Raw genomic sequence first — 14,066 nt, 5'->3', positions numbered from 1 at the left:
CCTGGGGAGCCGCTCTGGCTGCGTGGTGCTTGCACGTTGGGCAGCTAACCGGAAGGTCAGCCGTTTGAAACTACCTGCTGTGAAGAATTTGAGTCTTATAAACCCAAAGGAGCAGTCCTACCTTGTCCTGTAGGGTGGCTATGCATTGTCATTGACTGGATGGCAGCGAGTGAGTGTACCTAGGGTAGACCTCAGAGATGCCCCGGAGATGGCTTCTGGGAAAAGCTCTTTATTGCTCTCTTGTGGAAGAAAAAAATACATCATTATTATTTTCAAATCAACAGTCTTACATTATTTATGGTTAAACTTGATGCGGAAGCATAAAAACCAAGGAAGAAGCAAGACTGTTTGCTAGTACAAGTTCAATGGATCAGATGGGGACAAAAGTCAAAGCAACTCAACATGATTTGAGCCTGGGCAAATGCGGCCGTGCGTGCTGACCCTCGGGGGGTGCCTTGCAGACTCAGCTTGGTTCTTCTCCAATGTGTTTTCTTGGAGTTGTACCTGATCTTATTACTGGTTTTCATTCGAATCCATTGGAAACTAGGCCGATTTGAATCCATTGGGGATGGGTCTTGAAAGTCTTAAGAGACGACATGGCCAAGTCAGAGCAACACCACACGCTGTATGGCGGAGACACTGAGAGAGTGAGAAGAGGACATTATTATTTTTGTAATTAACCATTCTAAAGATAAGAGTTGCAATGGAGTGTAACGAGAGTTTATATGGGCCTGAAATGGAATCAGTACAACTCAGCTGTATGAGTACATATTGTTTCAGAGCCAATTCATAAGAAACATAATTTAAGGAAATCAAAAGGACCCCCTTCCTTTTGGAAATTAGGCCATGAGGCATGTAGAAAGAAAGTCTCATGGGACCAGAAATTAAGCTGGTGAGTGTTGCTGGCTTGAAGGTATGGAAGCTGAGTATCAAACCAGACATAATGGGATAATGAGAGGGGACCAGGAGCATGGCAGACCTTAGACCCCAATCTCACTCCTATCAATAACTGGCCAGATGACCTCTCCAGACTTCAATCTCAGTTGCCAAAGGATTTGGAGGTGAACTCTTGGTCTCCTACTAGCTTCACGATTCCATTTTATTTCCACCCCTTCATTGAGCACCTGGGTTTTGTCCGGAACTAATAACCCAGTATCCCCTTGTCTGCCTCAACTTCTGCAGCTCCCAGATGAAAAGACTTAGGAAGTCTCCAGGCATCTCCCTCGTCCATGCCTGTCCTGCTTGTTAAAAAATACCAAACTTTTTAACAATTTGATTGATATATAACTCACATATCACACAATTCAATACTTTAACCATATTTAAGAGAATTGTACAATCATCACCACAATGCATTTAAGATCATTTTCTTCTTTCTTCTGCTCATTATTATTAGCTTCCAATTTACCCTCAGCCTCCCCAGCCATAACCCTGAGAAACTGCTAGTTTAGTTACTGTCTCTGTAGACTTGCCCATCCGGATTTCAAATAAAGATATATGTACAGAGATATATAAACATATGTGTATTAGATGTTTTGTAAACATATAGAAAACCCAATAATGATAATAAAAGAAGACAGAGACAACCCCCAAATGAAAGAATAACAGAAAATAATAAAAGCTAGAACAAACGTTACAAATAAGTCCACCGGGAAGAAGCACAGCAGCTTGGGTGATCCAAAGGTGATAATTACAGAGCTCGAATATGGTGAGAAAAGCATCAGAGCAAACATTATGAACACCCCATTTGTGGAGGGCCATGGGGGACAGTGAGGACCCCAAACCCACCTGCAGAGACTCTGGAGAGGCTGAGCCCCTGGCAGATCCGCTCTCACCACAGGCTAGTCTCTACCAGCCTTACTTACTATCAGGCAGAAACCATTGCGATCTTGATGCTGGATCTAAGTTGACATTGGCCAGTTGACCACCCTCTAGACTTGACCTGAATTTGTTCTGGGTACCAGTGTCTCTTACTGGTTCCATGACAGAAATTTCCTCCCTTCCCTTTTGAATGTTGATAGGGGTCTTTTCCTGCTTGCGCATTACTAGCATTTTTGTCTGTGTCCTATTGTGTTTCTACCCTTACCACCTCAGAGCAATTTTGCTTTCTATTGTTTTCTGGGTGGTCTCCCAGTTGTGAAGCACAGGAGGAGTGGAGGCATAATGATAATAATGGATACAAAGAGACTAGGGAATACAGGGGTGGGGCAGGGAGATAGGGAGGGAAAGGGGATTTGGGGAGTAACTAATGAAGATGGGAGTGGGGAGGGAGCACTAGAACCGATTGTGATTGCCTGAATCATCTTAGAGGCGATTTGACCATGAGTGAGAAGCAGTGTTCTAAAATTAATGTAGGGCTGATTGTCTAATTGTCCGTGACCTGATTGAACTATTGGATTGTATGATGTGCAAATTACTTGCAAATAAAACTGCGGGGGGGAAAAAGACTAGAACAAATTTTAAATGGGTTATAAGGGAAAATAAAACAAAGGTGCTAAGTTTTAATCTAACCTGCATTAGACCACTTTTCGATGCACTCTGTCGGATAGCAAGGCTGTTACATCCTGGGCAACAGGCAGAGGGGATTCGTCAGAGACTTAATCCCTGTGGCGGCTCTGCAAATAAATCCTGGCTACCGGAGAAACAACGCCGTATACTAGATGCTAGTTTGGAGCAAATACAGCCTCCTGGAGAACATTGCCCCAACCTTGCAACACGGTGCCAACAAGGCTGGGCTGTAACTGTGTCCCTGGAAACCCCTTCTCTCAGTCTGTCAAGCCAGCTCCTTCAGGATGGTGGGGGGGCATGCTAAGAGGAGTGGATCCCATGAGCCGGGGCCTTTGGCAGCACTTCATTTCCTGGGAAGTGAGTGGGCCCTGGCCTGGTGATTCTTCTTTAAGTTAAAGGAGACCAGACACCACCCCTATGTCACTCTTACTGTCTGTTTCTTGTGAAAGGATGTAAAGTCATGTTTCCCTAGGGTGATAAAGAATTCAACTGTGCTATCCTTGGTGGCCTGTGAGTTAGGCATTTGTCTGTTACTGCCAGGCCGACAGTTCAAGCCCAGCAGCCACTCTAGGGGAGAAAGACAAGGCTCTCTGCTTTCGCAAAGATTTGCAATGTCGGAAACCCTAGCTGGGGCGGCTATGTGTTGGCATGGACTTGAGACCAGGGGAGATGGTTTCTTTCTTTCTTTCTTTCTTTCTTTCTTTCTTTCTTTCTTTCTTTCTTTCTTTCTTTCTTTCTTTCTCTCTTTCTTTCTTTGATTATCCTCATGTGATAGATTTTGCTTTCTGAGGTCAGCACTTTGGGGAGCCTGTGTTCACGGAATCCCACAGTCATTAAAGCGGACGATGAAATAGTCCACTGTCCCCTCTGGGTGCGAACCTGGTGCTTGGGGCAGGAAAAACATTCTGTCTCCTTAGCAATCATACGTGCATTAACTCTGACCCAGATTGGAGAGTATGCCCACAACTCTGCATCAAGATTCGCCCAGCTGGACTGCACACCCCCACTTTCTTCACAAAGGAGTCTTTCATACGTGTTTGTCCCAGGTATGTAGTTACCACTCTGTTCCCAGGAGCCCTGGACTTCAGCCTCTCTAGAAGAAGCAGTGCCTCAGGGCTTTGCAACAGAGAGAGAGAGAGAGAGAGAGAGAGAGAGAGAGAGAGAGAGAGAGAGAGAGAGAGAGAGAGGTTTTCCTGGCAGGGGAGAGAATCTAGGTCCAAAGTAGATGGTGTTGAGGTGAGGGCTGGCCTGACAGGAGACCCAAGGAAGATCTGTAAAGTCTACTGTTTTCTGTTTTCGTTTTCTTAGCCTCAGGGGGTAAACTTGTTTATCAAGTTGTCCAGTATTTCAGGGATGTTAGAAATGTTGGTACGATATAAACCATTCTGAGGACAGACCTTAGTAGATCTATATGTATTATCTCCCCGGGCCCTTCTCAAACCAACGATAGATACTTCTTGGACATGCAAACCGTATGACGACTCCTTTGAGAACAACTGCTGGTCAAGGTTTTCAATGTCAACCTTTATTTTGCAGCAGTTAAGTTTTTGGTTACCTTTGGGTGCTAGTGAGTAAGTGCTGGACTGCTAAGCACAGGCAGGAAACTCAAGTCCACCAGCTGCCCTTAAGAGAAACATCCTCAAGGGCTGCGCTCGGTAAAGAGTTGCAGCCCTGGGAGCCCTGGATAGCTAGGGTCCCAGCGCACCAGAATGGGTTCATCGGCAGTGGGGTTTGTATGTGTGTGTGAAGCTTTGGGTTGGCCTTCCTGGGCTTTGCGGTTGTGTTATTGGAAGCAGTCACCACTTCAGGCTTTCTGCCCAGTTGCTCAACACCACAGGAGAGGCAGCAGGAACTTTGCACTCTTTCTCCAGGAAGCCAGAAACGATTAATCTCCCACAAATTGAAGGAAAATTGCAACTCACTCATCAGCCCTGCCGGTCTTCCCCCCACCCACTCCCAGCCCCGCAATCCATGTTCCACACTGCTAGCTGGAGCACAGTCTGACCTTGGGCCAGTGTGTCCCTCCCATGACAGAGCCAAGACTGTCTGCTCAGCTCCCTGCATGCTGACTTCATAAATCACAGTGGCCAGTGAGTCTTTGATCTTTGTCCTATTTTTGTTGGAGACAAAGGAGCTGCTGGGCTCTTTCCTTCTGCTGCCCTCTGATGCCACCATCACAGACAGTTCTGGGCTATTTATTTGTCGAGAGTACCAATGATCCACGCATGGGACAAATAACATTGAAAGCGGGCATGACTCCCTCCATTTCTGAGCCAGCTCTTTATTTTGGCCGCAGCACTCGCTGTCTGTGGGCTGGGTCGGTGATCCCCATCAGGCTTCCCAGAGAGAAATGAGGCACCGCTTCCAGAAAAGGGGAAGGTTCAAGTTAGGGGTCCCAGGCATTCTTCCAGGGCTCCTAAGAGCCCAAGGCCACTCTTGGGAAAAGCTGGCAGGCCTGGCAAAAAGAAGAAGGATTCTATTGTAACTGTCATCTGACAGGTAACGGGTAGGAGGAGGGACAAGAGGAGCCTCCTGCTTCTTCAGGAAACTGTCAACAAGAGACTCTTACTTGGAAAATACTGGAAAACTTTTGTCTCAACACTTCTTCCAATAACCAAGGTCACTGGAATCTGAGGAGGCTAAGTGTTTGCAGGTCTAACACCACCTGAGTGCCTGAGCCAGGATTTCTCTCTTTATAGCACACATGATATGGACTCCCTCTGTTTGAGAACGCTTAGACAATCCTGAAGTAGACTTTTAAGGATATTCCTATTTTCTAATATATATATATATATATATATATATATATATATATATATATATATATATATATATATATATATATATATGCTTTCTTGAGGAAAATAAGTCATACATCTAAAAAAGAGACCCTATTCAGGCATTCTGCTTTGCATAACATTGCAATTAGTAGATGTGACTTCATACTAGGTGCCCAAATCCACATTTGTCAAGTGGATTCAGACTCACAGTGACCCTATAGTCGAACTGCTTCATAGGTTTTCCCAATCTTCCTAGGGGCAGACAGCCTCATCTTTCTCCCATGAAGCAGCTGGTGGGTTAGAACTGCCAACCAAGTGGATAGTGATCTAATGCTTAACCCACCATGCTCGCCTTGTAAGAACCAAACTTGTAAGAACTAAAAGTTAAACCTAAACAGGCATCCTTGTATCCTACTCATCTACTTCCCTTGCTTTACCCAAAACTCCCGGCCATCAAGCTGTCGCTGGCTCATAGCAACCCTACAGGGCAGAGTGGATCTGCGCCTTTGGGTTTCTGAGATTTTGCATCTTTACAGGAGTAGACAGTCTCCTCTTTCTCCCTCTGAGAGTGCTGACTGTGTGGTTAGCTCACTGCATAACCTACTCCTTTCTAATTTCTCATTCTTTCCCCAATTGCAAGGCTTTGTGTTTCTGCCTTTGTTCGTGCTGCTTCCTCCACCCTAATTATTTTCTTCATAATTTTTCAAATTGTATAATTTTCCCTCTTTCTATTCCCATGGGGTTTGTGGATGGTTAAAAGCTAGACTCTACCAGGGAATGGTCTTTAATTATTTGGATATAATGCTCTCTCTACCTCCACAACCAGGTTGGCGCTCCTTAGCATGGGCCTGAGGCTGAGGGCACTCAGCGGCAGGGCTTCCCCCCGATTTCTATAGAATTACTGTAGTGGAGATCAAACGAAAGGGCCAGGGAACACAGACTTCACAAGGAGAATTAATTCTGTAGGAGAGACCAACACATTTGGTGGGTTTGTGGGTCTTCATTAAAATATTTTAAAATAAATTAATCAAAATGTTGCATTACAAAGATGCAGTCTGAAAAAACAACAATAACAACAAAAACCAAACTCACTGCTATCAAGTTGATGCTGACCCACAAGGACCCTGCAGGTCAGAGTAGCGCTGCCTGATGTGGGTTTCTGAGGCTGTAACACTTTACTGGAGTAGAAAGGTCCCTTTCTCCAGCACAGCTGCTGGTGGTTTCGAACTGCTGACCTTGCAGTTAGCAGCCCAACCAGTAACCACTTCACTACCAAAGCTTCTTATGATGCAGTAACTAGAAGAAAGCAGATTGTGCCTGGCTGTCCATCGGCATAGTGCCTGAGGGTCTTAAAGGCATCAAACAAGCAGCCATCTAAGCCAGGCATCAACTAAGTCCATACTAAGAAGCAACCCAGCCTGTGTGATCCAAAGATGACCTCAAAATCCAAATAGGACGAAGGGAAAGCATCAGAGTTTAAATTGTGAACACACAATTTGTTAAAGGTGATGGCGGGCAGTGGGAACCCAAAACCCATCTGCGGAGATTTAGCCAGGTGAAGCCTCTGGGAGATCCCCCCTAGGCCATCCGCAAGGTTCTTGAATAGCTTTACCACCACCATGGTACAAATATGATACTTGATAATGGGACCTCTCCCTTGACCCAACCTGACTTTGCCCTAGGCTCAAGCATTTCTCACTTGTTCCATGACAGAAATTTCTTCTCTGGCCATTTAAATATTGCCGGTGGTCGTTTCTTTCTTACTCTTTATTTGTACTTTTTATTTATTTATTTTTTTTCTTTCCATTTCATTTTATTTTATTTTTTTTAACAATTTATTTATTTGTACTTTTTAGCTTTATATAATTATTATTTTCTTCTTGCCGTTTCATTATTTATTTATTTTTCAATTGTTTCTGCCGGGTTTCCCGGTTTGTGAAGCACAGAAGGAGTGGATGCACAGAGACAGTAACAGATGCAAGGGTTTATCAGGGATGTGGGGGGGGTGGGTGGGTGAAGAAGATGAGGGGATTTGAGGAGCAAACCATGAATGCCAGGAGGGGGAGGAGAGCATCAGAACTGATTGTGCTGATGTATCCACAGCTCATTTAAAAAGTGATTGATATGAAAGTATATGACATGTGAATACTCTATCAAGAAAACTACTTTAAAAAAAAAGAAAAAGAGAAAAGATATCAAACTTGACCAAAGGTTACCAAGGGTGAAGGAGAAAGGGTTGTTGCTTACAGGGCACTGAGTTTGTGTTCATGGTGGTGGAAGTTCTACAACATGAAGAGCATAATCAATGTGCAGAAGTTGTGGAATTAGAGAATGTTTTTTGCTGTGTATATATTTCACAATTAGAAAAAATTACACCAATAACAATGAGTACAAGGAAGAAAATGTTCTAGGAAAAATGTGCTGATGATTGTACAACTCTTCTCGATATGATTGAATTATTGAACTGTCTGACATGTGGATGGTAAAAGTGTTAAAAAAGGAAAAGATATTCACTTTACTGCTGATTAGCAGTGATTTAATCTGTTTGTAAAAATATAATTACGGCTCTCAAATGATGGCTAAATTGTTGTGAGGGCAGGATTGGCACTTCCGGCTCAAAAGTTTGCCGATCCCCGGCCTAGTTGCTCGAAAGCCTTTCACTAGTCGGAGAAGCGTTCACCTCTAGGGTCAGGGGACACTCCGCATTCTCTGATCTTACTCCGTCCACCTGGACACCGCGCCCGTCTCACACATCTAGCTCTAACCGGGGCCTCAAGGTCATCTCCCCTTTCCCTTGGCCAGACCTTTTCTTGGAGCCGTGAGCAGGCGAAGTTCCCTTCCTTCTTAGCAGCAACAAGCAATACCCACCGGGCAGGACCCACACCACGCACATTTTGGATGCCGATCTCACAGTAGCCCAAAGCACAGATTTATTCCGGAGTGAGCATCGCTAGTCGATGGCAGGGAGTTTGCTGGGGTTTTGAGGAGTGGACAAACACCTTACACATCAACAACGTGCACTGCCCTATACAGGAGGTGCACGGCTCTTCCAAGGACCAGTTAGCACTCGGCCCCACTCAGGATCGCGAAGCCCCGAACACCAGCTCCTCGCCAGGCTGGCCGTCCGAAGCCGCTCCCGGGTAAGTCCCCGGTAAAGGGCCAGGGGACGCCAGGCTCGGGCGTTGGACCGCCCTCGTCCGTAGCCTCGGCCAATAGGCGGCGCGGGCCTCGAGTCCCCGCCCCCACGCGTGACGTCACAGTCTTTCGGCGCGCGGGCGGCTGGGCCGTGTGGGTCTCCGCCCCTTCGCCGTCCGTTCGCCGTAGATTCCTTCGCTGCTTCGGCCGTGTAGCCGCCGCTGCGCGATGGCGTTCGTGACCAGGCAGTTCGTGTCCTCCTCGTCCACCGCCTCGGCCACGGCGAAGAAGATCGTCTTCAAGCACGTGACCGTCATCGGCGGTGGACTTATGGGGGCCGGCATCGCCCAGGTGAGCCGCCCTGCGGGCCGCGCCGCCCGCCCCGCTGCCCACCCGCGGCGGAGGTGTGGGCCGAGCGGACACACCCCCACCGGACACCCGGGAGTTTTCACCCCGCCGCTGGCTCGTGTAGCTCAGCTGGCGAGTCAGGGCCTGTGAAGGCTCGGCCGTCTCCACCACTCCGCCAAAGGTTGGTGGGAGGTGTTGCTAAGAGCCCTTTGGAACCAGGCCTTGCAGACAGCCCCCCCCCCCCCCAACCTGCTGCTACCCGTAGCGATCCTGACAGGCCAGGCCGGAACGTCCTCATAGGGCTTCCGAGGCAGTAATCTCTTAGGGAAGCAGGCTTCCTTCCCCCCCTCCCGCCCCCCCAAGTTAGCAGCCGCCGCACTTAAGGGCGCTTTAACTGCTGCGTCACCAGGCCCCCCCTCCACCTTGTGCAGAGAGAAGCTAACATTCCACGTGCCCTCGCGGCGAGTTGCCTGGTTCAAACCGGAATTTTCTTCCTGAGACCCAGAATTCCTGCGTTACAACCTTTATACACTAATTTCTAAAACTGCCCGCAGTCTTTGGCCAGGCCGTCTGTCTTTCCCGTCTTTGCTGATTAACCTCCGCCTTGGTCGTATTTGATAGTCACTTAATCTACTCCCGTTCTTAGGTCCCTCCTCCGATTGCAGCTGCAGCGGCTGGAGGCAAGTTTGACTTTTGACCTGGTACCCTCTGTGCCAAAAACTCTGTGCCAGGCTTGGTGCTGCCAAGAGTAGGAGGGAGCTATGCGGAGGAGGGGCTTTCCCATTTCCAGAACTGTGACCCCTGTTCCAGGCTGGCTGCGCTTCAGTGTAGTCTGTTGTGTAGTTGACTGGGATACTGTAAAACTTGCATTTCGTTTATTTCTGAAGATGCACCACTCGAGAATCAAGATTTTAACTGGGCTGATTATATTCGAAGCATTTCAACCCCTTTGCAACGTGATTGCTGGGCAAAGGGCTGCTTTGCTAAGCTTTCTTGAGGGAGAGGCCTTAAATTCTGCCCTCTTAGTCGTGTGAGTTTAATTTTTCAGCATCTTTCCAACCAAGGGCTCACTTTTATGCTTGCCTTTTTTTAATAGTGCATCATTTTATTGGGGGTTCTTACAATAATCTATGCATCTATAGTGTCAAGGACATTTGTACACATGTTGCCATCATTTCCTTTCTATTTGAGCCCTTGGTATCAGCTCCTCTTTTCTCCCCTCCTCCTCATGTGAGTTTTTGATAATGTATAAATTATTTTTATATTTTACATCATCCTCTGCTGTCTCCCTTAATGCATGTTTCTGTTTTTCATACACTGTTGGGGGGTCAGAGCGGGGTTTGTATGTCGATCATTACCATCAGATTCCCCTTTCTCCTCCTACCTTCCCCCACCTCATGGTTTCGCTACTCAGTTCTGAGGGGTTTGTCTGTCCTGGATTCTGTATGTCAAGAGCTTTTATCTGTAGCAGTGTACATGCTCAGGTCTAACCTAATTTGTAAGATAGAACAGGGGTCATGATAGCTGTGAGGGAGAGGATTAAAGAACTAGAGGAATGTTGTGTGTTTCGTTGGTGCTATACTGCACCCTGGCTGGCTTGTCCCTTCCTTGTGACCCTTCTGTGAGTGGATGTCCAGTTGTCTACAGATGGGCTTTGGGTGTGGGTCTCCATTTCGACCCTCTTCATTCACATCAAAATGGTTGTTTGCTTTGGGTCTTCTTTTTTTATTTAAAGATAATTTTATTGGGGGTGCTTATAACAATCCATACATCAGTTGTATCAAGCATATTTGTACATATGTTGCCATCATTATTTTCTAGATATTTACTTTGTATTGAGTGTGTGGTATCAGCCCCTCTTTTTTCCCTCCCTCCCCACCCCCACCCTCATGACACCTTGATAAATTATAAATTATTATTTGCATATCTTACACTGACTGCTGTCTCCCTTCCCCCAAGGTTTCTGTTGTTCGTCCCCCTGGAGGGGTGTGTGTGTGTGGCTATGTGTCACTCATTGCAATCGGTTCCCCCTTTCTCCTGTCCTCCCCTCCTCTCTCCATCTTCCTCCTATGCTTTTGGTATCACTACTCCCATGACCGTTCCTGGATTCTGTGTGTTGTGGGCTCTTATCTCTTAGCTGTGTCTGTGCACATGCTCCGGTCTATCCCGAAGTGAAAGGCAGGACTGGGGTCATGATAGTGGCGGGTAAGGAAACCTCAAAGAACCAGAGGAATATTGTATGTTTCATCCCTTCCCTATGACCCCTCTGTGACAGATGGACTTTGGGTCTCTGTCCTGACTCCCCTCTTTCTCAATGTTTTTTTGGTTTGTTTTGGGTCTTCTGATGTCTGTCTGCTGACCCTTATAGACGTTTTCTGATTGGCTCTGATGAAGTGCCAAGCCCAGCCCCCCTCCCCCCAGTTCAAAGTCTATTTTCAGAATTCCTCAGGGACTTTGTTGCTTTGCTCCCTTCCTGTTAACTCTGGTATGTGGTGGGGTGGGGGTCACTCTGTCTCTGCTGCTGCCCCTGGTAGCCCTGTGGGTCAGTAAGGGTCCTTGTGTCTTGTGAGGCGGACCCTATGGTGCTCTCTGTGCATTGGCTGCTCCCAGTGGGAATGTCATCATGGAAGCTTGGTGGGTCTCTCCCCCCGCCCCTCCTCTCTCCCGTGGTCTGGGCAGACCTGCCACACTCCTCAGACTGTAACTTCAGTGCTGTCCTCTAGTGCATTCTTCTGGGGAAGGGGGTTGACATTGCTGGGATAGGGCCCAGCCCTGCACACCTCTCTGTTAGTTCACTGCTTCATGCCGGTATGGTGCCCTCCCTCAGGCCCTCTCTCCCTTTCCTGTGGAGACATAAAAATTACCCTCCCCGTGGCGGATAAGTGCCTATTACCCCCAATGCTTTGTCTTTCCCTCACTTTTTTTGGCCCCCCCCACTTTTCCCCTTATTTATGTTGGTGTGCTGTTTCATCATTGGGCTTGTTCTGCCCCTGTCTGTGTCTCTCCCTCAATCTGTAAATTATGTTTTAGGTTTTTATCCTGATCCCACTGTGTTGATTGGACCTATCTCAGTGGATTCACCTTTTAACTTTTAAATATGTAAATCTTTTCTTTCACTATTACGGGCAGCACCTAGGGTATGAATAAGATCTGTTCATCACTATACCTTTAGTTCAAATTTGTAGCTAAGTCAGAACCAGGTGCATGTGGTTCTTGTTCGGCCTTACTTCAGTGCAGTAAAGAAGGAGCCCTGATAGCGGAGGGGACAAGGGCAGCCGTTTAAACCACCAGCGGCAGAAAGAAGAGGCTTTTTACTCCTCTCTAGCGTTAGGCTCTCAGAAACGCACCAGGTGGTTCTGTCTTTTCCTGTAGGGTCGCTCTGAGTCAGAATCGAGTCTCCATCATCTATGCTATACGTAAGGTGGAGGAAGAAGCCGCTTTCACGGACAGACTCCGGACAGTAGGCTCGGGAGATCGTTTAGCTTGAGAGCACTTTTATCCCTCTATTTCACCAAAATCTCCCACATTGTGTGGGTGGACCTTGTGGGCAGGAATGGAATTTCTGTTTAAAAACACACAGCCTCTGAGGATCCTTGATGGTTCAGTCCTTAAAGGAACTCTCACCTAGGGCTCGTGGGAGAAACGCCCCCTGCTCTGCACCCATGAAGATTACAGCCTGCGAAAGCCCTCAAGGGCAATTCTCCTCCTGTCTCACAGGTTCACTCCACTCCAGCCAGGCCTCTAGCACCAACAACACACAATGGCTCAATAGCAAACAATCGCTCAGAGCCTAAGCTTGTACTGACAATAAGATATAGTGGGTGGTGTGCTTGAAGACATCAGTGGGAGAAGGTTAGAAACTGAGTAGAGAGCATTTACCTCAAGACTGCTGTAATACTGCATTCGCTGTTGACCTTTAAAAGAGGGTGACATTGCATGCAAAGGCACAGAGGTTGCTTTTGGAATCACAGGCACAAATTTCATTTTATTGCACTTGGCTGTATTTTGACTTATAGGTAGTTTGGGTTGTGTGTGTGTGTGTGTTTTACAAATTGAAAGTGTATGGCAAACCTGTTTCAAGCAGCTATACCAGCTCATTTTTTAACATCACGTGGTCACTGTGTATCTGCCACATTTTGCTGTTTCTTCGACTATTTCAAAATTTTCATAATGATAGCATACACTTGGTAGAATTATAGTGTAGTGTAAACATAACCTTAATATGCAAGGGCTCATAAAACAATGCAGAGGGCACCCATTGGGCCTCCTCTTGTTACCCGATTGCCCCTAAGCAGAGGTCAGACATGCCTCCACCCGTCATCCTCTATCCTCCATGACACCAACCCTTCCTCCCATGACACTCGATTTATATGCTGGGTTTGAAAATTCATTACAATGGCTACTCGGAACCCATAGACAATACAATTAAGAGTGTTTATTAGGAGAGTAAACAGGTTATCACATGTCAGGATCAGTAAACAGGTTACAGTCTTTGGTCCAGAGCAGCACTTCTCAGTGAGCATCCCAGTCTTTCCAGCCCTCAGCCTCTCAGCTCTGCCTCACAGGCTGACAGTCATGGTGCTGCTCCTCTGCTTGGCCCCCATGGTCTCCATGCCACAGCCTCTGGTGCCTCTGGGCTTGCCTTCTCCACATGAGACAGAGGTCTCAGGCGTGCCCGCCAGCGACTCTTCTGATGGTCCTGGCAGCTTTTGTGTGTCTGCGATGGCCCTAATACACAGAGCAATGGCTTTGATGGAGGTGTGGTTTTTGTCTTTCCGAAGAACTGTACTCTGAAGAGAACTAAGAGTGATAACGTAAGTCACCCTCTCCCGCCTTAGACCTGTTCACTAGCATAGCCAAGAATGCCCTCTAACGTGGTATCAAAGCCACAGGCATATAGCTAGAATTTGTAGAGCATCACAAAAGGGATTATGCTGAGTTTAACACCATTCATGTACTAACAGGAGTTCGGGTCGCACTGTTGGTTTCACTTTGGGCTATAGTCCGCAGTTCAAAACCACCAGCAACTCCGAGGGTGAAATGAGGCTGTTGAGACCAGTAACGATTTAAATTCTTGTTGTTAGGTGCCATCTAATCGGTTTTGACCAATAGCAGTCCTTTCAACAACAGAATGCAACACTGCGTTGGTACTGTGCCATCTTCACAATTGGTCCTGTGCCTGAGCTCATTGATGCAGCCACTGTGTCAATCCATCTCATTGAAGGTCTTGCACTTTTTCACTGCTCCTCCACTTTACCAAACATGATGTCCTTCTCCATGGACTGGTCTCTCCTG

General features: G+C 47.0%; 1 protein-coding gene across 1 annotated transcript in view; it reads left to right on the top strand.

The window, feature by feature from the left end:
* Positions 1 to 8,569: 8,569 nt before the first annotated feature.
* Positions 8,570 to 14,066, top strand: part of HADH (hydroxyacyl-CoA dehydrogenase) — a 53,120-nt gene continuing 47,623 nt past the window's right edge. The window contains exon 1 of the mRNA XM_075543942.1: positions 8,570 to 8,774. Coding sequence (XP_075400057.1) covers positions 8,652 to 8,774 — 123 coding nt within the window. The 5' untranslated portion in view covers positions 8,570 to 8,651. The remainder of the gene's footprint in view (positions 8,775 to 14,066) is intronic.

This window comes from Tenrec ecaudatus, chromosome 3 (genome assembly GCF_050624435.1).
Source record: "Tenrec ecaudatus isolate mTenEca1 chromosome 3, mTenEca1.hap1, whole genome shotgun sequence".
NCBI classification, from domain to species: domain Eukaryota; kingdom Metazoa; phylum Chordata; class Mammalia; order Afrosoricida; family Tenrecidae; genus Tenrec; species Tenrec ecaudatus.
This window is presented reverse-complemented; position numbering and strand designations above follow the sequence as displayed.